Genomic DNA, 27,265 nt, shown 5'->3' with positions numbered 1-27,265 from the left:
AGGCCTAAAATAATTTCCGACTTGCTTTTGTGGCGAATTGCAGGATGCAGATCACATCCCCTGGGAGTGTGCCCATATGTCGTTTGAAAGGGAAGACTGGGAAGAGCTTCTCAAGTCGGTCCGACCCTCAGTTGGACAGGTCGACAATTGCGTCATGGTCAATTTTCAAAAAGTTTACATCATTTATACTCTTTGGTGGTTTTACTGAAGATCTTTTCTCATCGATTTACCGTAATATATTATATCAGAATAGAAATCGCGCACACTCTAGTGCACACTGATGAAGGATTTGGAAAGTTGCTCTCAGACGCTCTCAGCAAAATATTAAATTTAAGAGCGACTAATGATCTTTACGCCACGGTATACGTCTACATGAGGGGTGTGGAGACGTGTAGGAAAAAGCATGTTAGTTCTATTTTATGACCGGTTTAGCGCTAATTTAGTTTGTAATTTAGTCATCACTGATTGCTAAAAATTTAGTAATATTATTAACTTCTTGTCCCCGTGTTAAAACTGTGAACTAATAAGCCCCTCCTGTGCAGTTAATCGCACTTCCGTTTTCAAATGAGGAGCGCCCCCAAATTTATCATTTCATTTTATGCTTCCGTGGTGTACCCAATTTACGCAATTTGATGATTTTTATGATAAAAATATGTCTAAAACTATCAGGAGTGATATTAGAATAAAATTATTATTAGTAAAATGTTGGTTTATTGCGAAGAAAAAGGGAGCCGATATATTATTTAAACATGCGTCATCACAGGTACGTCACTAAGAAGTCATCTATATGCGACTACAGCGACTTCCTGTTATCAACGAGATCTTGTTGTCAGACAGTAGCTGTCCTGCAATGATTTTATGGCGAAGCGAGCATCTCATACAGAAAACACTCTTAAATAAAAAAAGAATAAAACTAGTACAGAAAAAATTGGTTAGCGTAGGTAATTAAACAAGTTAGGTACTTATAACTTCTCTTTTCTATATTGTATACCTTCATTCAGTTTCAGTTTTTTTTAATAAAGATAAATTGTTGTCAATTCTGCTCAAATATGGAACAATAAATTATGTACCTCTACACTGGAACCATGAAACAAGTGAGGTTGATTTTAACTTCCCTTCCATAAGAAGCTTCAGTTTTAATTGGAAAAAATGTATTTTACCACATTTTTATCAGCTGATATTCTTGTTTGTCCGGTAAATTTTTTTTCTTGTGTGTCCAGTACATTTTTTTCTTGTTTGTCCAAGATTTTTATTGGACGATTAAAGAACTATACTTCCCGACTAGCTAGACATTTGAAACTTTTAGAATATATCAGAACAGGACGACAACGCATTCTTTTAATAAGAATGAATAGCCATTTTTAAGCAGAATTGAATTCTGTTTTGTATGGAAAGTTATTATTGTTGGTTGCTAAGGGGGTCCTAGCAACTAAATTATTAATATATACGTGCGTTCCTATGGAAATCAAAATGTCATTTCAGTATTCTATAATATTTATTCAGTATTTCTATCAAGTACAATAAAAACTTTTTATTAATACATAGAATTGTCACATTTATATGATTCAACAGAATATATAAAAACGTGGTAAGTATATAAAAAGTTCTTTTTATCCTGTAATTATTTTAATTTTGTTTTTAATTTCAGATGATGGTCATTGCGGGTATAATTGGAATAATAATTCTGGCTCTTATAATTGGTAAGTACAACCCTGGAGAGAGGTTTTTTTTATGTTGTTGTGTCACTTTGTATTCTTAATATATGAAATTGTTCCAATTTTAAGCGACGTGACGTTCCCGTTTACATTGTCTCTGCTTGATAAAAATCTAATCACACATTCAGATTTTCTGACTTCCACCGCCTGTGTGAACTGATCGAGAAATGTTAATTTGAATATTCACAGTCACAAGCGAAATAGAAATATTTCTATTATTGCCCTACCCAACACAACGATTGGAGCCTCATACCCCGTTTACGCGTGCATGGATTTACTGTTGCAAGTAAATGTTATCGCAGCCATAAAAAGAAAATGTATGGGTAAACATGTATTATCCTGCAGGTGGCAAGATTGCATGCATGAATCAAAAAAGTTTGGAAGCTTCTGAATTTTCAGGCGACAGTAGGATTTTTCGATCTGGGCCTCAGAATGATGAAGGCGAACCTGCTGGCAAAAAAACGAACTATGAACGAATTTTCAGGCTGACTGATTTTCACTACCTGTCAAATAATATGAAATAGTACCATAAAATAACAATATCGCATCTTGCTCACTCTTAAAGAATGAATTGGAGAGACAATCAGCACTTTTACGTCTAAACAGTTATTGTCACGACAGTTTAAAATACTCACTATTGCTGCCAGTACATCCATGCACGTGCACAGGCGCTATAAGATTAACTTCGACGATTACCAAAGAATGTCTAAAACCTAGCTGTAAAATATTTGCTGTCACTAGCCTATGCAATGTTTTGACATTTGCCATTATGAATAATTGCGGTGACAATTAAAATAATAAAATACAGGTAGTACTTTAGTAGTGACCTAAAGATACTTTTAGTTACTCCTAATTTGTACAACAATGTACATTATAAACAATTAAACCAACCATAACAAGGTCGACACAATGCAATTGGTAGGTACCTGAATCATTGCATGTAGATTACTCACTACGAGTCAAAAAGTCTGATTATATAATTAAAGCATTACAGTCGTCGCACTTTAATCCGTAGATATGACCACTATTACCTAAAGGTTTATTTTTACCTAACTATGTTATTAGATTTCTTCCACAAGATAAGACACAAAGAAAAATAAGCCCTTAGATTAGAAGAATGGTACCTACTTATACTTTATAAAGTTTATAATGTAAACGAAACATGTGTTGTATAAAAATAAAACAAATTGATATACCGTGAATACAAAGTGATTCATCAAGCATTTTTAAAAGTATCATGAATTACCACCAAGTAAATGCTGAATCCACTGAAAAAACTGGAGAGAGGTATTTAAAAAAATCTATGTTACTTCAATTTCTAGATCACTTATGATTGAGGAACTGGATAGAAGAGGGGCCTAAGTATAATTATTGATACAATCTGTTACGGTATTCTTTTTATACGTCTCGTTTTCTTCTATGATAATATGATAAATGACACCAACAGGTGTCGATAGTTGTCATTTTTTTTTTCTCAAAACTAGAATAGTTATCTTTTTACACTCCTCTTCTACCCAGCTGCTCAATTGAGTATTAGTTTCACCCTTATGTGTACCTACTAATCGTCACCTTTTGATATTACAGCTAACTTCGTCTAAACCACCTATAAATTAGCTATAAAAAAACAAAATAAACGGCAAATTGGTGAGTGAGACTCCGCAACAGGTCTTGTTGGCACTACTTATTTTATTGGTGGTGTAAACATTTTATGTTGTGGCAATATTCTATGGTCGATGGCTCTTTAAAAAAAACTCTCTCTTGTGTATGCCTGATACTCTTCCTGTCTCAACTATGTCTTAAATGTGGAAACCCCTTTCTACACTTACAAAAATACCCACATAATAAAATAAATAAATAAGAATTCTTTAATAACGCTGAGATATAATTATTATTCAATTTTAAGCTACATCTTTAGAGACGTTAGTAAGAGAAGGATTGTGTGTAAACACCCTTTCACGATTAAATGAAAAATAAATGATAATTTTCTTATGAATAGCTTCAAAACTATAATTTTCAAGCACATTGATGACTCATAAAACATTAATAGGTAGGTAGGCACTGAATTAGCTGCTATGGCAATAAAAATCAATTATTGTAGTATTATATTATAGCACAACATGTAAAACCTTGTGTAGGAATTATTTTTTGTGCGTAATCAATCAGTATGTCATTTCGATTGTAGATACTACTATTAATTTTAAAAATAATTGATCATCAAATTTGACATACCTATTACCTACGTACTATAATATCTACACCTAATAATATGAGTGCGTTATTATTATTTTATACAAAAATAATAGCTGACATCACAAATTTGATCTAATCAATAAAGAAATACAACGCATTGTCTATTATGTGTTTTATAATAATTTGATTGATACTAATAATTAATTTATTATATTATGGTTTTACAATAAATTAAAAAATTAACAGAACATTTGGAAAGATTTCTCAATGATGCTGCTGTCTTTAATATGATATTATAATAATATAAAATTAGATAATTAAAATGAATTTTTATGAAAATAATATTTTTATAATGTCTTTAAATATGTGTCCTTTGGTGGTATGTAAGTGTTGCCAATGTCAATATTACTCACAATTTTATACACTCCATTCTACGCATGTCTTTCTATTCTATTCTACTACTGCATGCCCTTTTCTATGCTCTTTTTTATATATTATGAATATTTTAGAATAATAATCGGATTGTTTCATTTTAAAATATCAATTTTTATAATATTTATGTTCCTATCAGTGGCGAGACTCGATACCTTGACTAGTGACTGCGGCACTCGAAATGAAAAATTTTACGAACCGGAGTGCTCGATAATTTTACATACATAGTTTTCTAATTTTATGTGTATTTTATAAAAATAAATGTGTTAGATTCTTTGTAATATGGCTCGTCTACCTCAGATGGTCAAATAAATTTTTCCATAAAACGGAGCGATAATTTTGGGAATTTTATGACCCGGAACGGCGCTCCGGTGTGCTCTGGTCCATTTCGAGTCCTGAGTGACTGATAATATCTGCAATTGACATGAGTTATGCAAATTGATTTATTATTTCATCCGTTGGAAAATAACATAAGAAACTAGTGAATCTTTATAATAGTATAAAATTATTAAGTGTGTAAACTAATATTATATTATATTGTATGAACATTAGTGGTAAATGCTACACTTTTGAGAAATAAGAATGATCAGTACTTATCCATACTGACATAATTAAAAATGAGCTGAACTGAACTTGCTTACTAGGCATTACTAATTTTGTAGATAGCCATATTGTTACAATTTGATTGATCACTTTTCAAGTGTGTTTTGTTATTGTATTCGTTTGTTATAAACGTTTCCCTCTGGTCAACAGGCAGTTTTCACCACTGGTAGCTACTTACCTATAATACAGTGGCGAAGGGTGGAGGTAGGCTGTGGAGATCCAACATAAATAGTGTACACTAAACTAATAATTATTTGTTTTCATCAAACTAAGAATACAAATTGCAGATGGTAATGGTTAGTTTTTAAAATTCAAACTAAAGCAAACCATAATAGATATTGGATATTTTATAGATAGAAGAATGTATTTCATCTAGTATGATTTGATTTAGGCAGAGTTTAGTCGAGTTGAAAGAAAATAATTAAGTATGACTGACGAAGTGTGCATTATTTTTGTCGGATCTCAATAGTCTACCTCTACTGTTATGGTTTGGTCTAGGAGGTGTTTAATGAAATTTTGAAGACTAACGATCACCATCTGCAATTTATGTGCTTAGTGCAATGAAAACAAATAAGTATGACTGAAAAAGTTTATCGTGCACTATTTATATCGAATCTCCACAGCCTACATCTACCCTTCGCAACTGCTATAATATGATTCATCATACTTTCATTCTGGCTTTGTTTAAAGTTATAGAATTGTGTTTTAATTCTTTCATTTTATTGTGAAAAAGTTACTACTACTTACAAACAAATTGCTTTAATCGATCAACAGTTTGGTTTCTTCAGCTTTTGTTTAAAAATATTATGTTTTCAATTAAATTACCTAGTCAATTGAATTGAATTTGTAAATATTAAAACGAATACTATGCACTATGAAACCATAGATACTTAGCAAGGTTATTATGCCGCCTCTGAAGATATTTTTGTTTAATTATTAGAGATTCAATCCATATACTAATTTAATAGCTAGTAGGATAAAATGAAGATATTTTTATATTTTAAATACAATTAATTATATTTTATTTAGCGCCATAGAAATGTAATGATAAAAAAGCTTTTATTCGCCTTTGCAAAATCAGTGTTTGAAAATAATTTGCTCATATTACTCACATTTTGCATTGATATTTGAGAAGTTTTGCTTAATTTGGGCATTCACAGTACATCCAACTGTCAAAATAGAGCAGTGTCACTCCAAAATAGTTTTGCGAGTGATTTAATCACATGTCTTTTATACGGCATGGACCTCAATGTAACTAACCGATGTTCACGCATCCAGTTTGACATGTCTAAAAAATAGGCATTAAGCATCATTACATACTGGGGTTCTTGACGGCCCACATGCTCAGCATAGTGGGTCAAAATTGAGCTTTTATGGTATTTTCAGAGCATAACCCTGGACATTCCTTAAACGTTGTAGATAATCTATTTATATAATTTCGAAGCCTTATTATCCTTTATATTTATTTTAAACATTTGATGACTGCATAAAGTATTTTTATTACAAAAAATAGTATTCTTTTAAACCTCTCGCTCTAATGTTTTAGAATATAGTCATATTTCAGTACGTCCATGTGCAGTGGTGTTAAGATTTTTTAGGTTTATTAATTTTTAAACGCATTTACAAAACCATTACTAAAATTAATGTTAACATTATATAGTGACATATTTACAATAAAAAAATTATATTTTATAATCTTGTTGATCCCAAATTTGACAAGAATTAGGCATTTTATTATTCAAAAATGGGCACGAATAACACATTTGAAGATAATTCTAAAGATACTGATTATAAGCTATGTCTTTGACTATTCAAATGTGATAAACATCTTACGAATAATGTTTGCTTTATAATAATTATTGATCTAAGAATAAGGTAGTATTTTTTTGAAATACGCCATTTCTATTGGCATTCCCCAGTGGTTAAGCTACAACATACGGCCGTAGCACATAAATTGACAAACGATTAATGAAGCAGGGATTAAGATCATGTTAACGCACGTGTTTGAACATTTACCATTTTTTTTCGGTTAGGTACATGTTCAAACACGCGCGTTAACATGATATCAATTAGTTAACATGATAACAATAATTATTATAGAGCAATCATTATTCGTAGGATGTTTATCACATTTGAATGGTCAAAGACATAGCTTATAATTAGTATCTTTAGAATTATCTTCAATTGTGTTAATCGTGCCCATTTTTTGAATAATAAAATTCCTAATTCTTGTCAAATTTTGGATCACAAAGATTATAAAATATAATTTTTTATTGTAAATATGTCACTATATATTGTTAACATTAATTTTACTAATGGTTTTGTAAATGCATTTAAAACTTAATAAACCTAAAAAATCTTAACACCACTGCACATGGATGTACTGTAATATGACTATATTCTAAAACATTAGAGCGAGAGGTTTAAAAGAATACTATTTTTTGTAATAAAAATACTTTATGCAGTCATCAAATGTTTAAAATAAATATAAAGGATAATAAGGCTTCAAAATTATATAAATAGATTATCTACAACGTTTAAAGAATGTCCAGGGTTATGCTCTGAAAATACCATAAACGCTCTATTTTGACCTATGCTGAGCATGTGGGCCCTTAAGAAGCATCACAAACACCTAAAAAAGCCGGCATCTGTGTGAGACCTGAAAGTGGCGCCACTTTTTCTTTAAGTATGTGCTTATGCGTCACAACTAATTGTATGTAAATACAAAACCAGTGTGTTTAGCTGGCATTTGTGGCACTACTAAAATGCTAATTTGTATATACATGCAATTATAGCGATGTAAAATTAATAAATTGTGATATTACATATTTATTATCATATTTTTGATTTTTTACAGCAATGTATTTTTAATCATGATTTAATGACTACATAGTTCTGTGCTCAGAGACTTTTTATAAACATTATTATTTTACAGTTTACTAACTTTTTTTTTTAATCTCATCGACAAAAATTATTCAATAACCATTTTTGTAGAAAATTATCTAGTTTTTTAATATTGAATAGCTGTTATTACTTTACTTCAAGCAACATAATTCTACATATTAGAAAAAAAAAACATTAGATAATAACTAGATCTTTCTCTTATTCATTTATTAAATTAATTTTTTGTTTTGGTATCCCCGCTTACTAACTTATAATGTATTTTTACAGGAACATGATCAACTAATGGAGCTAGCCTTAAATGGAAACCAGTTTGAGGAGATAAATAGTCTTATACTTTATATGGTATATTTGTATTAACCTCTTATCACTGCTCTGCTATCATCCAACTAATAATTCTGAAGGACCAATGCTTCTTCGTAGAACAAAATATTTATATCTACTCCCATATTTTTTTAGTAACTTATATTACCTATAAATATTTTCATATAAACCTAATATGATAAAAATGCTTAATTTTTAATACCCATATATTTTGTATGCCTTTATCCCTCGATAATTTAGTGCATTTCATTGGAAGTGATGGCGGATATGATATAAAAAATTAAATTAAAATTATTTGTGAACTTGGCAAAGTAGAATATAAGACCAATATGACCAAGATTCTTTACATTACTGATTAATAATATAAAAATATGGCCAAATGTTGGTGATGTAGGTTATATAATGACCATCGACGAATTTGTAAGTTATTCTACATTTAATATGTTTAAATTCATGAAAGTGGTTAATTTACATTTAGAAAATAAAAAGATACGTCCTGTTAATCCTCTATACTGATAATTCATCGCATTATGGAAATTACCTAACTTTTAAAAATACCAGAATATTAGCTTTTGTGTAGAGAAGGTTAGTGACTTTTTAATTTATTCTTCTCTATTTTTAATTCTGTATTTTTTGATAAATTATTAACATGTTGTCTATCATCCATTAATTGACACCACCCGTCTTCGTCCAGCCTATTTTTTTAAGAAGATTGATTTGTTATTTTTTTTATACATTGTTAATATAATCCCCTCGAGTATGCAGCCCCTTTATAAGGTATATAATAATATTATTATACTCCATGTGTCCAAGGCATTTAAAGCTTAAAGATTTTGTTGGCGAATGATGTTCACTACGAATATATTTAAATATTACAGCTATTAATATTATTTAATTTATGGATATAATGATATCTTAGATGTTATATTATTATACCTAATTGGAGTGTAATATACCTACTGACATGTTGGCATAATAATAACTTAAATATAAAGATGTTGAATATAATAAATATATAGATATTTGGTGTCATTTTTGTGAAGAAATATTGTATAAATAATAAATAAAGAACACCCAGAACATTCAATACTACTTATTATATAGCTAAGATAGTATTTGAATACCTATTGCATAATAGGACTAAAATAGGTGAGTCATGGAAAGTTGTAAACATAAATAAATAAAAATATTATGAAGTATTAATTGGTGTGTTTCATTTCCACATTATTTAACAGAGATTATCCATCATCGCTGCAGTCTCTGCATGTCTCGAACTGTGTGGCATGTCATCAACATGTGCCCAATACTAGAAAAGGAGCGATGGGCTCTTGGAGCTTAGTGTAGACAACTACATCATGAAATTGACTTCCAAACACCTCACGAACTACTAAACAACAAAATAAGATAAGAGCACTACGCACAATATCAAATTCTGGCCATAATGAAAATTAAAGACATAAATGAAGGACAATAATTAACTACACACTTGCAATTAACTACAGAACTGAATATAATAAGTTCACAAGATATAATAAAAATTAAACATTATTTTTAGAATCCATATTTTTTAACAAACTCAGAAAGAAACGGGTAAAAAATCCTAGAAAAAAATGTATCAAACTACCTACCTATAGTTTCATAATATGTTTGTCAAGTAGGTAGTTGTAAATAAAAATAAATAATGGTACCTACCTGCTTACACTATGATTCACAGTGATGTCGCTGGTAGAGGAAGACTGCTCCTGAAGCTGTGGATATGGAATGGATTCCGCGTGACAAAAGTAATAATTACACATTGGTGTTACAGCTTTGGAGAATGGCTAACAAACATTCCTACTCATAAAAAGTCTGTTTAAACATTCTCCAATTTGTGGAGGCCGTTAAACGTCGTTTATAAGAATGAAATGGTACCTAAGTAATGTCTTTTTATTACTACTTACATTAAAAGCAGTGGGTGCTCCCAGCTGATGTAATAAATTAATATTAGGATGTCTGGTACTAGAACTAATTAATAGCAGGAAAAAAATCCTTGAGAAAATATATTTTCAAGAGATCTTTTACAAAGTAGATACTATGAGTGCGATACCGAACCATACTGGCTCCCATAAGATAAGCGCTTAACTTTAAGCGGCCAATTTCGACAACCTAAGTTCAGTTGAAAAAACATATATTATTATAATTTTTATTAGAATGCCTAAGTGGAAGAGAGGAAGAACATGTGACATGGTTTCTTCTTAGAATGGCTGCTTAACGTCAACGGTTCTGCATCGCGCTCTATGGCCTACTATTATAGGTTAGTCAGGCAGTAAAATTTGATGGTAGTGCAAGTTGTTGTTACTCATACTTTGGAAGCAATATTATGGTAAACTGTTTGTAGAAAATTATGATTGTTGCATACTGAAATAAATGCTGATAATTTGAACGAAATACCTATACAGTCGAAACTCTTCATGCGAACAGGTTACTTCATCCCATTTGAAGATAATAAATAACTAGCACTACCATCGTAATTCGCAATTATTCAGTGCCAGCCAGAATATTTTCAGCTTTGCAAGATATTTACCAATCAGTTTTACATTATTAAACATCCATTGAATAATTGTATACAAAGAGATTGAATACGACCCCTTTAATTAAATATTAGGTAAGTAGGTACTTATATAAAAATAAAATTTATATAAGAATATGGAAGGTGCTACATAATAAAAATAAATCACCCAAAAATGCCAGAGATGAACAAGTAACACGAGTACCATAGATAAATGAAGAGTAAACATTTGTTTTGAGATTGTCTTTGACTAGAAAATGACATATTTGGGTATTAGTCAGATACCACCTGTCACTTTTTAATGAAAATACCTTAATTTTGTTGCACTTCATTCTTCATTTGAATTTGCTCTACAAACCTTGTAATAGTTACCATACCAAGCATGGCTGTAAGTATTTATGCTGTATTTTGTAAAATATACCATTTTGTTGATTAATACAACGATTCGTGGTGATTCAGCACACCCACAACACAGCAGTTTGTTTATTCTGATTAGTGATCAAGATCTATATTTTTTCGCATAAAACACCTTGAATACTCGCAGTTCAGAAAATATGATAGATAAATCCAATTTAGTAAACACGATTCATGTATTTAGATTATTTTGTTTGTAATTCGTGTTTATTTTTGTAAAGATTTACAGGGCTAAGGTTTTCTTTTCAATATAAGGTGAGTCGGGGTAAGTGTGACTTTGGGGTAAGTGTAGCTACTAAGATATCTCAGTATCTACTACAAATTGGATGATGCCATCTATGGAAAGGTGATAGCAAAATCACCGATTTATAAAAATAATCAGAAATGGTGTCGATACCATGTTTTTTGAGGTGACTACATGGAATTTTCTCCAGACGACATTTTGAAGTCGACGAGTGAGATGGTAGCTGTTACTAAAATATTTTTTTAAACATGGAAATCTGCACATTGTGGTTGTAAAAATTGGTGAGTATATGTGTTTTGATACGCTGCTTCACGTGGTGTTATCGTTTTACTGAATTATAAGCATTTGAAACCTTTAATCAAGTAGACACACTTCCCCCACGAAAGTAAACACGTGGGGTAAGTGTGCCTTTGTATTGTGTCACACTTCCCCCATATATTTTGTATGAATTTGCAAAGTCAATATTTTAACTAGTGATGGGACATGACGCATTATTTATATCGATCGAAGTATCGAAGATCGAACACGTTCGTAATTGAAATAGAATGTTTATATGTAAGAATTTGTATACCCGTATAACCTAGATAATTCGAAATCCAAGGGACTCTGAAAATTTGATTTCGAATTCACGAAAATCGCTATAAATCGAATTTTCCGAAGAAGAAAAAAAAATCGTCAATTTGTATGGGGACTGTTCGACTCAAAAATGTTCTTCTAAGCCTATAATTCTGGATTGCAAAGTTGTTCAATTACCAAATAAAGAAGTTTCCTGCAGAAAATATAGAAAAAACTTTGTTTGAAACACTTTTGCTGAATTCTATCAGTAGTAAGGCGCATATAAAGAATAAGAGAAAAATGGTTGCCCCAGGAGCAGAAGTGATTACATGTTATGATGTTATAGAGCGAATGAAAAATAATGTCCCAATAGAAAAGAAAATAAAGCCATTGCAAGACAAAACTAACACGCAGAAGAAGGTATTGAAACCGATAAAAGTACACCAAAACAAAAAAAACACGAACCCATGTCATCAGAAGAAGATTTGTCATGGACATCAAGTGACGAAAGCGAAGATAATTGGGCAAGACTATATTAATAATTTGCTCGGCGATGAGGAAAACGATCCTTCAATTAATTGTCTGATCAGTTTGATGATACTGCAGTTGCATCTAATTCAGAAATGTTAGAGATTGGAAAGTGGATTGTAGTACAATTTGCTACAAAAAAAACTGTGAAACATTTTGTCGGAGTTATAATAAAACTTGAGCAAGATGACAGAATTCTGACAAAGTTTGCTCGAAAACTTAAGACGATTAAAAAAGAAAACGAAATTATGTTTTCATTTCCAAGAGTAGAAGACATTTACGAAGTGAAAGAAGAGGATGTCATCTGCATATCGCCTCAACCATCAACTGGACGAAGAGGCGAAATAATTTTCAAAACAAAAATCTCTGGTTACAATATTCAGTAGGTACCTAGTCATGCAATTTCAAATATTGCAATTCGAAATAATTAAGTTAGAATAAATAGTTTTGTAAGTTAAGCACTTAACTTGAATTTTAAGTACAGTAAAAACGAAAGAATGATTCGAGAATGAGACCCAAAACGTTACTAGAGTTTTAATGTTTTTGTGTATTAATTATTATTTTTTCTTTTATATCTTACTCTCTATTTGTATCCACATTTTATTTTTGCTGATTGTTATTTAAATTTGTAATAATACGAAAATAATCATGTAAGGTGTATTAAATTTCATCAACTGTTTGTTAATGCTCACTGTTTCGAGCTAAAAAATAATATTTTACCCTGTTAATTCTTGGTGAAGCTATTATAACATTTCAAATTTTAAAAATGTGTAACCTATTTGTAAATAATCAAAACTGGTTTCGTTAATTGAGCATTTTCAACGAAAATGTATTAAATATTTTATTCTCTTACTACAATAATATGTAAAAAGTGAGTAAAATATATTAAATAGGTATAATACTCTTTATAATGTATAAATCAAATAATAAATACCTACATAGTGTTTACGTATTCAATAGATATGCCCTTTTCTCATTTTTATCAAAACTATCTAAAATCGTTTCATGTCGTGTCATGTAAGTACTGACTATTTTTAGGGTTACTCTGCATTCCTGTATTGTAAACTTTGTATTTGTGCTCTTTCGAGACAAATAAAATTATAAGTCAATCTTCAAAAGCCTTTGATTCATTTACCTACCACTCCTGTTGCTGAGATAACCACATTAAATAATTAAGTACCTACCTAATAAAAAACGTAATTTTTGTTTCGGGACATCACTAGCTCTACATACATTAGTATGACACACTTACCCCAAAAAAAATGATATAGATAATTTTTGTTGAAAATATATACAAAATCTTTAATTTAAGAATCAATATCCATTAAATGATATATTACCTTTCTATGCATGTAATACGTTATGGTTTTGAAGAACTTTTGGAACTATGGTGAATTTAGTTACACTTACCCCAATATCGGGGTAAGTGTGACAAACTGACTAGTGATCAAAAAATATTAAAATGTCGTATTATAGTAAGATATACAGTGGGTTCCTTCTGTACATATTAATTGTAATGATATTGTAGATCATATGGTAAAGTTTTCAACTGTTTAAAACATACCTATTCATCATGAACCAGGTTGAAATTCATCTCATCAAATTATATGTCACACTTACCCCGACTCACCTTAGTACAAAAGCAATACAAATATTCCATATTAACTTTTTTTTCAGGATAACAGTGAGAACCCTGCGGTAACGGAGAATGTACGAGTTATTGTCCGGGTTAGACCCATGGATTCTAAAGAGAAGTTGGAAGGGAGCCAAAATGTGATATCTGTTGATAATCTCAACAGTATGATTACTGTAACTAAACCACATGCTATACAGAGTGAACTTCCAAAGACATATTCCTTTGATTCTGTCTTTGGAATAAATACTTCCCAGGTACTATATTCTTAATAAATAATTATAATATTATTTGTAAACCGGTTCTATGCCTTCAGCGAGAAAACTCGCTCTATGAAGCCATGATCAAGAGGCCGCACATACAAATTTTACGAGTTATCTCGTCCGCTTATAAACTCAAATTACTAGCAACTGTCGATTGATTTGCATAATCTAAAATATGAAAGACACAGTGACATCTGTTTGAATAATTATGAAATATTAAGCCACAGGTTATCGGTATTACAGCGATTGTAGAAAGAGCTTCGCTGTACATTTAACGTGTGTCGTTAAAAATCTGCGGCCTGTCAGATACTGCCTTACTTAGTAATATTTTGAGGCATAGAAAAGGTTAAATTGTCATATAGCTACAGCTTTTAGAAGACATCCCTTATTTAAAAAAACCAACATTTATTCTTTTTTTTGAAAACCATAATATGTACCTAGGTACATACTTTATTTTTTTTGATCCTGAGAAAGGGTCAAAACAAAATTGACCAGTCGAATCTGAGCGGAATTAAGTATACTATAGGCGATCCGACCCTTGTTTTTGTTGAATTAAGAATAAATAATATTACATAATATGGTGTTGGTTAGTTTTTATAAAGTTCATTAAATCCCGCCTAAACCAAACCATAATCGATTAAAAATATTCTTCTATCTATAAAATATCTAAACTTGTAATTAACTATTTTTTTATTCAACAAATAATTCACAAGATTTAAGTACTTATGTAACATTGTAATTATTGAATATACATAATTTTGAAATATATTATATTATAACCAATAGAAGAAATCTTTTTTGAAAATAGTAAGGCACCCCGCAGGAATCGAACCCGCATCTCTCGGGTTTTGCGCCCATTCACATAGACCACTATGCTATGCTAAAGGCGCCATACTTAATTGCAACAAATTTTAACTAATGGCTCTTAATACTCTGAAGCGCTTTCCAATTGAATTATCTTGGAGTGATCCGTGACTTCGGATAGTAATCCGGATGAGAGCCTTGATGCGTTCTCCAACTGCATGATTGTGCTATAGAATACTTAAAGTTTTATACAATAAGTAAATACTCCGTTTCATAAATTATATTGAAGACTATGACTTATGGATTGTAATCTACATTGTTACGGGTTCTATTCTAGAGTGTTATGGATTATAATGTAATTAGTAAAATTATGGTTTGTATTGTAGATGGACATATATATTCAAACAGCAAGTCCAATTGTCGATCAAGTATTGAAAGGCTACAACGGAACTATCTTGGCATACGGTCAGACGGGAACGGGAAAAACATACACTATGGCTGGCAATCCGTCAGCACCCGAGCTCAAAGGAATCATACCTAACTCATTCGCGCATATTTTTGGACATATTGCTAAAGCAACTGAAAATGAAAAGTGAGTTCATTATTTTTAATTGATAGCCATTACATATTATCACAACCAATTGGAAATGTAGGAAATGTTTACATTTTTACCGCGTTTCTATTAACTCGTATTCTTGTTTCTCATTTCCGGTACAAATATTTTCTTGTGTGTCCAATACAAATTTTTTCTTGTTTGTCCAAGATTTGTATTGGACGATTGAAGATTTTTAACCAACTTCCCGACTAGCTAGACATTTGTAACTTTTAGAATATATCAGAACACGACGACAATGCATTCTTTTAATACTTTTAGCCATTTTTAAGCAGAATTGAATTCATTCCAACCCGATCCAACAACCGTCGTGGCCAACGTTTTAACACTATTTGCAATTACACGCAACCATTCAATCACGTTGGTCCTTGCTTTTGATTGGTTTAAAATAAACATAGTGTTGCTATTATTAAAAATATAGGTTGACCGAAACCTAGATATTTCTTAGATTGGTGGCTACACTGAATGTATTCCCGCGCAATTTTACGTTAAAAAAACTGAGCTGTCAAACCTATCGAGCATCTGTTGAAATTTGTGCGGCCGTTTGACATTTATAGAAAGTTTTGCAATAGAAAGTAGGCTCGCGGGCGGGCGCGTATTCGGCTATTTTCGTACGCTTTCGGCAATCTTCGCTTGCTAATGAATGGATCGCACGATGGAATAATAGAAAATTTTCCACTTTTGTCTCGATCCCTCACGATCCTTGAAAACCATAGAGAATATAGTTTGACAGTCGTGGCAGACGATTGGGCCAGACGCAATCTGCCAATGTAATTTGAGCTTAAGGGGGTCCTAGCAACTAAATTATTAATATATACGTGCGTTACTATGGAAATCAATATGAAATGTCAAAATGACATTTCAGTATTCTATATTTATTAAGTATTTCTATCAAGTACAAAAAAAGTATTTATTATTACACAGACGTGTCAAGTTTATATGATTCAACAGAAAATTTAAAAACATGGTAGGTACGAGGGTGGGTCAATAATTCCTTAGAAAAATGCATTAAAACAGGTTTTTTTTTGTATTTTTTTTTTATTTCTCAACATAATTTCCTTGGAGCTCAATACACTTGGTTAGACGTTTCTCAATTTTTTTTAAACCGTCAGAAAAATAAGTTTTCGGAAGGTCCTCAAAATAAGCATTTGTCCGATCGATGACTTCTTCATTTGAAAAAAAACGTTGTCCACTTAGCCATTTTTTTAAATTTGGGAAAAGGAAAAAGTCACTGGGGGCTAAATCTGGCGAATACGGTGGGTGGTCGACCAATTCAAACTTTAATTCTTCAATTTTAGCCATTGATCGTAAACATGTGTGAACACGGGCATTGTCCTGATGAAAGAGGATTTTTTTCCTGTTTAAATGAGGCCGTTTTTCTTCAATTTTGTTTTTTAGCTGGTCCAATAAAGATGCATAATAATCCCCTGTTATTGTTTTTCCTTTTTCCAAATAGTCAACGAAAATAATTTCACGTGCATCCCAAAATACAGTAGCCATAACCTTACCAGCTGATTTTACGGTTTTCGCCTTCTTTGGACATGGTTTACCTTCGCAATCCACTGCTTTGACTGTTCTTTCGTCTCGGGAGTATAGTGGTGTATCCATGTTTCATCTACAGTCACAAAGCGACGAAAAAATTCATCCGGATTGCGTTGCATGAGCGACAACAGGGCTTTAGAGGCCACCACCCTACTGCGTTTATTGTCGACTGTGAGCAAACGCGGCACCCATCTTGCAGAAATATTTTTCATGCCCAATTTGTCATGTAAAATAGAAATGACGCTACTTTTTGAGATCCCTGTAACCTCAATTATCTCACTCAACTTTAATCTTCGGTCACTTAACACCATATCGTGGATTTTATTGATCATTTCTGGTGTAGTCACCTCTACAGGACGTCCTGAGCGTGGTTCATCCTTTGTTGATGTACGACCACGTTTAAATTCATTTAACCAGTTATAAATAGTTGCAAGTGAAGGAGCAGATATGCCTTGAACTAAATCTAACTCATTTTTTATTTCCTTTGATGTTAACCCTTTTATATTAAAATGTTTAATAACAACTCTAAACTCAATTTTCTCCATTTTCCATTTTTCCATTTTCCACAAGCAAATTTTTTTTTTAAATGTACGAAAAAACACACAACAACCCGACCAATCTGATTGAAACTTCGCAGCATACTGAATCGGTAGTGCCGCTGCATGAAAACAAACCGCTTGCAGTACTAGTCGCGCCACCTGTCGGCTTTTCTAAGGACTTATTGACCCACCCTCGTATATAAAAAGTTCTTTTTATCTTGTAATTATTCATCTGTTACTCTACCTACTTGAAAATATACCTATAGATAGTTTATAGTTTTTTCAATGGATTTACTTATTTGTTTACATATTTAAAAAAAAAACAGTATTATGACATAAAAGTGATTGGCCAATGCGCCACATAATAAAGATCAAAGAATTATGTACATACAGATTTTTTCATGAACCCTAAAAAATTGACCAGTCAGTAAGTAAAATCGAAATAAAAATAAAACACCCTCGACGACTGCACGGCTTAAGCATTGGCCTATGACGTCGTGGGATCCCAGGTTCAAATCCTGGGTCTGGTAAGTACACATATTGTATTTCAATTTGTGTATGACCTAATAGGTTGGGTTACCATATTTTAACATATTTTTTTTTGTGATTTGACCGAGGCTTTGACTGCGACTCGCTGTCATAGCGCCTCTTCTCTTCTAGAAGGGGATCCGTCGATCAGGTCCTCACTCCTATTCTGTTAAATAACTTTACAATTTTGCCTAGCTCTTCCGTCTTACCCACCGCCAGGACACCCTTCTATTCCTCGACATTCTCATAGATATCCGCAATTCGCAGCTGTACTCTGTGAAGTTCATATTTAGGGCATGGTAGTGCTATATGTACAATGTCCTCTAAAACATGACATTCATTGCAGAGTTGCGATTCGCTTCTTCCCATGAGGACATCAAATCTTTTGCCCATAGTGTGCCCTGTTCTTAGCCTCAGTATTAACTTAAGCTCATTCCTCGTCAAAGAAGACCCTACAAACCAGGGCACCTCTCGTGGTGATGGTAGAATAGACTTACTCCATTTCCCCTTTTCTAATGATGCCCCATGGTGAAAATCTATCCACATACTTTGGCACATTTTCTTTATAGCCTCATTCCTCTTTCTTTGCCAGATCATCTGCCCTATTTTAACATATTTACGGGTTAAATTTACCATATATAATATATGTATGAAGGCTGTCAAAATTAGAATGAGACTGAGAGGCAACACCGTAATGCATATTAAATTGGTAGTGGTATTTAAAAATAATGTAATGTCTGTGATAAGAGAAGAGCAGTATGCTGCGTAGAAATTTTTTTAATGTATTAAGAAAACAGCAACTGAAATATATGAATCTATTATTGTTATTAAAGTTTTCGAATTTAAAACCTCTCATGTGCATAATATGACATGTTTAGATATAACCACAATACCCTTTTCTAGGTTTTTGGTTCGCGTCACATATCTCGAAATATACAATGAAGAGGTGAGAGATCTTCTAGGATCTAAAGGTCATAATAGGCAGAGTTTGGAAGTGAAGGAGCGTCCAGACATCGGAGTGTTTGTGAAAGACTTGACAGGTTATGTCGTGCACAATGCCGATGAGTTGGACAAGGTTATGCAAATGGGAAATAAAAACAGAGCGATTGGCGCGACTGCTATGAATACTGAGAGCTCTCGTTCGCACGCCATTTTCACCATAACCGTCGAGTCCAGCACCCTTGGTGAAGATGGAGCACAGCACGTTAAGATGGGAAAGCTACATTTAGTTGATTTGGCCGTAAGTACTATTTTATAGAATCTTAAAATTTACTTTCAGTAAAATATAAATCACTAGCTTTACTGCTGTTAACAAAAAAAAATTCTTTGAAAAGCTTTTATAAGTAGACCGAAGTACATTGCTTTTTTCTCTCGACCTTTTATGTGTCGAACGTGTCTAAAATCATTAAACAGGCGTTTACTGTGGTACAATATTTTTTTGAATATTTGCTATGACTTGTTTATAATCCTCAGTAATTTCATTTGTTTGTTTATTTCAACATCAAATTTGTTCTCACCGTCTAATTTGAGGTTCGGCGGTAGCAGAAATATCAAATATCAAGCTACAATTTTGCCCATTAGGTTGGGATATTTTAGTTAAATGGCAACATTGAAACATCAAATGATTCGTCTTGTCATTGCCGCGATTTTTTCCTCTATTGTTTATGGGCCGAATAAGCACTTTTTGCCATTTTTCATCTTTGTAGTATGGCTTATAATCTTCCTATCATCACATTTAGCTACATATTTTTTTTTCGACTTATACGAGGTATAAATGAGAACTCTGCCATTCCGGGCAGTGTTAACCTGTGTGTCCCTGATAACTATCTTAGAAATAGAGGCCATCAGTTGTTTATTCTCCCAAGGTTCAGAACCAACCTGCCACTGGTAATGCCAATTGGGAGGGCGATAACTATGTTCAACGAAATTGCTTCGGGTGTTGATATATTCCACCTACGTGAGAATGAGTTTAGGAGGATGTTGTTTTATAAATTCTTAAAATAGGGTCTGCTTAACTCATCCGGTGTACTTCCTTGTACCTATCTAATTTATCTACTGATCTATCTCTTTTTTTATGTAATACTGTTTTATATTTCTTTGTTTCTAAATGTCATGTTGTGAACGTCTTAAACTTATAATTTGTAATGTCCACAGTATGTTAAAAAATAAATGAATTGAATTGAATTGAATATAAATGACTTACACCACAGACAAATAAAAACGTCAAATACTTTCATGGCAAGGGGAATAAATTGGGAAGCACAAGAGGGGATTTTAGTACCTACACCAAGCTGCCGCACATCACGTTAAACTTTTTGCATTCTAGAAACTTCAATTGCTTAATTTTTTATAATGTTTAGGGTTAATTATTTATTTTTATTTTATGTATGTAATCTATACTTTATAATTTCAGGGTTCCGAGAGGCAAAGCAAAACTCAGGCTGCGGGAGTTCGTTTGAAAGAGGCCACAAAAATAAATCAGTCACTGTCAACTTTAGGGAACGTTATATCTGCTCTCGTAGATGGCAAAAGCACGCACATTCCGTATAGAAATTCTAAACTCACCCGACTATTACAAGACTCTTTGGGCGGCAATTCCAAAACAGTAATGGTACGTATTAATTCAAATAGCACTCTGTAGAATTCCATTTTACCACAGTAAATATTATATTCACCTGAAGACTAGATTTTCTTTCCTATTCGCTCTAATAATTATTTAAAACACTATACTACATAGTTATAATTCCACTAATTATGTATCTTCAAAATGGTTTATTATACTATTATTGTTTGTAAGAATTATTGATGCGCTCAAGAATTTTCTGCTATTATGAGTTGTTCAAATAAAAAGCACAAGTAGAATCAAAATCATCAAAACATTAATGCAGTGTTTGTGCAGAATGATTATTGTGAAATTAACGTTAATTTTAATAAAGGTGATAAATGCATTAGTAGGTTTTTGTTTATGATTGATTTATTTTTGGAGAGTTCTTATTAAGTTTGAGTTGTCACTTAATATAATAAGGGATGGATAGAGTGTATATTCAAATCATAAAATTAGTTAAGTGTTTCTTAGTTGCTCATTACACACTTTTCTTATTAGATTGCAAATATTGGACCCGCTGATTCAAACTACGTAGAGACTATTAGCACATTGAGATATGCCAATCGAGCCAAGAACATTGAAAACAAAGCACACGTCAATGAAGAACCCAAGGACGCTTTACTTACTCGCTTCCAACAAGAAATTGATGAGTTACGGAAACAGCTTGAAGATGGCATTGAAGGTAACAACTCTCATAATATTTCTTTAAAATAACTCGGTTTCTGAGACGTATTAGAAATATCCTTGAAAAAATCTTGGACCTAGTGGAATTCAAAAACATCTTTCGTTTACCAATTGAGTGCTCTTAACATACATTCAGTCTTTCTTCTTTGATTCCGTCATCTATCAAAGAATGGGTATTCATTATACTTACCTAGAACCTCGTTTAAGAACACGAATAATTCGAAATTTACGCGAAAAAAAAATCCCTTGAACATTATTTTCATATAAAACCATACCTTTAATTCAAATTTCGTAATGAGTCCTGGCATATAAAAATATTCAATAAATCATAATAAAGTACACTATTTCATGAGCCAGTCATTGAAAATTGTGACAGACAGAGAGTTTTTTTTCGATTTTCGGTCCTGTGGAATTCGTATTAACGAGGTTTTACTGTATGTATTATTCACATTGTTTTTGAGTGATAAAGATTTCATGCGTTTGCTAAAATAATCTCCAATCTGTAGGCCAATATGATCCGTTTTGGAGCAAAAATAGTTTTTCACCTTATTATTTTTAACATTGGTGAATATTCTAAATCGAACAAATAAGACTCCTTCTTCATTATCTTCTACCTAATAAAGATTTTTTTCTATTGTTACAGTGGTATCTGATTCGGAAAATGGTCTTTCTGAAGAAGGTGGATTTTCGGATTCCGGTGATGACTTAGACGAATATGTAGATGATGATGGAAATCTTATTAAGAGGAAAAAGGTGAGAACAATTTGTAAATATAAAATCACTGTCTCGTACAACTCCAATGCTGGTAGAGTACTATTTGGGTAGGTTCCGTTGGTCACAAGGATTAATAATATGTTTGTTGTACATGATGGATTGGCTGCAGTGACTCCGTTCATTGGCTACAAGTTCTCTAGAAATCATTCTGTTTGATTTTGGTTTGGGGTGATAGCTGAAAAGCAAAGAATACAAACAAAAGATAAATATAATAGACAAAATATTACTTGCTTATATTTTGGATAGTGCTGCTCTCATAAAAGAAGGCCAAGACAACCTCAGAACAATTTTCTACATACCTTCTGTGGATGTTGAGCCGGGTACTCATTAGCGAGCCGTAATTGTAACCGTTGCAGATACAGTAACTAGTATGGACGCCAAATAATTAGTTCGCATCTAGAGTTGGTTACAGTATCTGGAACGATTACAGTTACACCATTATAATGAGTACCCAGCTTTGCAAAGTGCATTGATAGAGTGCTATGTATAAACTGTAATATATTTGTGTTTTTTATTTTTCAAACAGTTGATAATTACAAACAACTAGACAGTCATTTATAGTTATTTAATACGTACAAATCTATCATAATAGGTTTATACAAAATCTGTTTTGAACAGCTGTATCGTCACGTGTATTGACAATATTAATCGGATATATCGCACCGTGAGTGTAAAACCAAAGCAAGTGCAAAAGACATATTTTGGATATATTAGGGTTTGAAGTCTTCGTTTTGTTAGGACAAAATAGAGAATCTAAAAAAAAATAATATTTAGTTTATAATCTACATTATATTGCATGTTCTTTCAGTTACTTTACTTTTACATTATCAAGTTTACGACTTACAGTTGTTTTGCATTTAATCTCGAAATTGAAAAATTTGCAGATGCCTTGGTTTTACACTCATGGTGTGACTTGTTTATGTGAATTTGTTTGGTCAGAATAATCAGTATTAAAACCTTCCTCTTGAAACACCTGTAAAATAATTGCAAAGTAAAAATATAATCCTTACATTTTATTTTATATTTTAGGATTTGGATGATATTGAAAATGAAGATACAGAAAAAGCGCATATGGCTAAGAAGGCTCTTGACGAAAAGCGAGCTGAATTACAACGTACCAAGTGAGTATTCTCTAATATGCATGTTAAGCTATTTTTAATAGTATAGCACAGTTTATTTAAATAATTTAAATGAGTTATCTTATTTTTAATGGTGTCTGATTGTCAACAGGCTCAAGCAAAACGATTTGAAAGATAAACTTCAAAGATTGGAAAGTAAAGTATTGGTGGGCGGTGAGAATCTTCTGGAGAAAGCTGAAGCCCAGCAAAAGCTTTTGGAGCAAACATCTAAGGAGTTGCAATTGCGGCAAATCAACGAAGAGAGATTACAGACTCATTTACAAAGAAAAGAGGTAAATAATATGCTTGTACGTTTTTAGGGTTTTGTTAAAAAATTGTGCTGAATTGAAAACTACAAACCACACAAACGACTTCATGAATTAGGTTATATAATAAAAAAAAAAATGCGATCAATATGAATGTACGATGTAGTTAGTATACATTTCATGTATTGATTAAATGTTTATATTTCTAGGCTGAACGTCTTGATATAGAGGAACGTTACACGACACTCCAAGAAGAAAGCACGGCCAAGACTAAAAAGCTGAAGCGAGTTGTCCAACTGTTGAATTCTGCAAAAGCTGAATTGGCTGACCAAATGCGAGAGCAGCAGAGAGAGATGGAAGGAATATTGGACAACATCAGAGCGCTTCGACGGGAAATACAGTTGGCAGATTTAGTTCTTGATTCATATATACCCAAGGAATATCAAGTAGGTTCTTATATTTCGGTATCGCTCAAACTGTCTTTGCCTGGAAAATATCCTAACATATATTAATATGGAAATTTTTTATCTTTGCTGGTATTTGAGTTGTTATATTCTTGTTTCTTATTATCCTTCCTTCAACGTTTTGGGTGCATTTCAGAGGACATTTTCCTTTTGATAATTCGTCTAATGATTATTTTCCGACTGCTTTTCGACAAGGCGTGCTTACTTTTCACTCTCTTGAATCTCGTAGGTCACTTCTGCTCTTGAAACGTTTTTGCCTGTTTTCGCGAGGGATGGTTTCCAATCCTGGTGTTTTAAAGAATTTGAATTTACATGTGCCTGTCAATTACCTATCTGATTTATTCTGGATCGAAACCGTTTCCTCGTGTCAAGCCTATAAGGCACCATTAGCGAGGGGTGCAAGACTAGTCAATGCGCTCCCCAAAGATGTAGACATTTTCAGTGTTTGATTTTTTTATAATAATTATATGTATACGTATATTCTCTTCTCTATTGTGAGAGTAATATTTTTGTTGTAATGTAAATCTCATGTTGTGAATGTCTTAAATTTAGATTTGTTTTGTCCACAATATTTTGTTTTCTTAAATAAATAAATATAATGTGCTAAGTAAAGATATATGAATGTGATTGTTGCCCAATGAAATATAAAGTTAGGTTAGGGTTAGAAGTATCCTTGAAATGCTTGACATAATTAATTTCATTCGGCACAGATGTAACAGTAGTATAGTATGTAATTTTTTTTTATCTAATATATCGATTTTCATTTAATATTATGTATGTAACATGAGTCACTACTTGACATTTAAATTATTGTCCAGGTTAACTCTATCTGATTTTTTGTATAATATAACCATGACTTGCTTCTTTATCCGATTACAATGTTGATGAAATAAAACCCATCTTGATTTAAAAAAAACAGGAAACATAGAAAAAGCAGATTATAATATCAAGTAGTAAATTATCTTTTATTATGTTTATTTTTTGTAGAAACTTTTGGAGCAATATATTCACTGGAATGAAGATATTGGAGAATGGCAAGTACGATGTGTGGCGTACACAGGGAATAATATGCGTAAACAACACATTCTCAACTCACAGAATAAGGAAAAAGAGGTAATTATGTATTCTTGTTTATTCTACTTTATTATCTTTAGGTAGCAAAATTGGCATGTGAAAAAATACTAGTGTAGCCATATGAATAAATAATCTGGTACTTTGTTTTGTGTTTATTTGAATGTCTGACGAAATTTTCAACACAATCAAGAGTACTATTATGATTTTATTTAATACCTCTATGATTATGATCTACTAAGGTGTTATGTATTGATTTTACAGTAGAAAAGTAAATCACCAGTAATATTATTTACAACAATTTTAAGAAACGGAAAGAAATTATGATAGAGTTTGTGATTTCTCAACTTTTCGAGATTAACAATACAGATGTGAATTTACCAGACTCAGGATTCAAACCCGAGATCCATGATGTTATAAGCTAACATGTTACCGCTTCGCTATTGCAGGCATTTATAAACCATCTTCAATTTGTTATAGGTTGTTAGATATTTTGTACTAATCATAGCTATTACAAATTATTGTTTTCAGCATGAAAGCGTTGATTTGTCAGGCCAGTATTTGACGTATGGGAGTATAGGGGGAGGCGGAGGGGCCACCGTTGAGAGACGACCCAGGTCAGCTCGTACTGGTGTCTCGGGAGTACCCCGGCCTGCGACAGCAAGATCGCAGAACAGGCGATAAAATCATCAACATTCCGAAACACTTATTTAAGAATGAACACCTAGTGTAACTCAATAGCAAAACAATAAGTTCACGAATACGGTATTCCAAATAGAAGTGTATTTTTATTGAATTCAATTTATGTTAAGGATGGTTGACAGTAGAGAAAAGGTTGAACATACCAATATAATAATTGCAATGCAATGCAATGCAAAATTTATACACTTAATTGCTTAACCCATTGGAGACAGACAGAAAAGGAAAAAAAGTGGACCAACAGCCACATTAAATTTTGTAGCAAATTTAACAAGAGTACGTACACCCACGGTGGCCGCGCGGCTTAAGAGTTGACTTATTATGCCGTGGGTCCCAGGTTCGAACCTGGATCTGGCGTGTACACATATTGTTTTTCAATTTGTGTATGAGTCAGGGTATGGACCTAATAGGTTGAGCAAGTGGCTGACATCCATTTATCGTAAAAACAATATCTGTCAATACAAACCTCCACTCTGTGGAGGTCCATATGATCCTATTAGGATCGGACATGGTCGGGATTAACAAGAGTTATTGCTATAACTTTTATATTATATAATTCATTTAAATGTTTTTCAAAACTTAGGTATTCAAGCACTTCAATTTAAACTCATCTCTTTAAATATGTAAGTAAATTTGTAGGGTTTTAAGAAATATCTAATAGTAAAAAATAAAACATTTTTACCAAGGACAAGCGGTGTTAAATTGGCACCGATTGTCTTCAATGGGTTAATAGTTCAAGTGACATGAAATGTATTGCAATTCACTATGATGTGTTTAGTGATAAGATTAGCGGGATAATAAAACTTGTAAAAAATGCATTTAAAACAATTATGTAGAGCATTTTATCAAGCATGAGTTGATTTACGCTGTTTGACTCACGCTTTAATGTCAATATTAGATTTTAAAACTGCACCCGCAAGTTATCAGGGTAATTTTATAGCACTACATATCGTAATTGTGGTTAAGGTTTTATGAGGCCGAAAACTAAACCAAAACCTAACACAATCTATTTATTTTTGGGTCTCAAAAGACCTCGATCACAAAAACGATATTGAGAACTATAAAATTACTGTTTACGGAAAGTCAAATTTAGTTCTATGTAATTGTGTAAATTCATTCACTTAAGTAATGTATCATATAGATCTTTCTCTGTACGTTTTTGTCTGAAGTAACTTTTTGTAATAGTTCCAAAATTCAGCCAATCTACC

General features: G+C 32.2%; 2 protein-coding genes across 3 annotated transcripts in view; both read left to right on the top strand.

Annotated features, from left to right (window-relative positions):
- The window catches only part of LOC147065680 (neuronal synaptobrevin-like), a 29,556-nt gene extending 20,913 nt beyond the window's left edge, over positions 1-8,643 (top strand). Inside the window, exons 5-7 of one of the 2 annotated variants that reach the window (XM_085956613.1) lie at positions 1,649-1,700; positions 3,300-3,359; positions 8,112-8,643. In XM_085956613.1, coding sequence (XP_085812739.1) covers positions 1,649-1,700; positions 3,300-3,313 — 66 coding nt within the window. In that variant the 3' untranslated portion in view covers positions 3,314-3,359; positions 8,112-8,643. The remainder of the gene's footprint in view (positions 1-1,648; positions 1,701-3,299; positions 3,360-8,111) is intronic. The other variant, XM_085956614.1, reaches the window with a different exon arrangement.
- A 2,318-nt stretch (positions 8,644-10,961) lies between these two features.
- Klp64D (kinesin-like protein 64D) lies at positions 10,962-26,338 on the top strand. Its single transcript, XM_085956782.1, has 12 exons — positions 10,962-11,101; positions 14,132-14,344; positions 15,541-15,746; positions 19,280-19,616; positions 20,790-20,987; positions 21,480-21,663; positions 22,309-22,418; positions 23,469-23,560; positions 23,670-23,850; positions 24,033-24,269; positions 25,275-25,400; positions 25,890-26,338. Exons 1-12 carry the CDS (start codon positions 11,096-11,098, stop codon positions 26,040-26,042), a joined length of 2,043 nt encoding a protein of 680 aa, XP_085812908.1. The 5' UTR covers positions 10,962-11,095; the 3' UTR covers positions 26,043-26,338.
- The last annotated feature ends 927 nt before the right edge of the window (positions 26,339-27,265 follow it).

Source organism: Rhyacophila brunnea, unplaced genomic scaffold (genome assembly GCF_057557595.1).
Source record: "Rhyacophila brunnea isolate RB1 unplaced genomic scaffold, BYU_Rbru_1.0 scaffold_6, whole genome shotgun sequence".
In the NCBI taxonomy this organism is placed as follows: domain Eukaryota; kingdom Metazoa; phylum Arthropoda; class Insecta; order Trichoptera; family Rhyacophilidae; genus Rhyacophila; species Rhyacophila brunnea.
Note: the sequence above shows the minus strand (reverse complement) of the source record. Positions and strands in the feature narration are given on the sequence as shown.

What these genes read in the sequence shown, in the direction of transcription:
- Klp64D (XM_085956782.1), top strand. An exon ending in TACATTTAGTTGATTTGGCC is followed by an intron (nt 19,617 to 20,789) that starts GTAAGTACTATT and finishes TTATAATTTCAG; the next exon opens with GGTTCCGAGAGGCAAAGCAA. An exon ending in ATATACCCAAGGAATATCAA is followed by an intron (nt 24,270 to 25,274) that starts GTAGGTTCTTAT and finishes TATTTTTTGTAG; the next exon opens with AAACTTTTGGAGCAATATAT.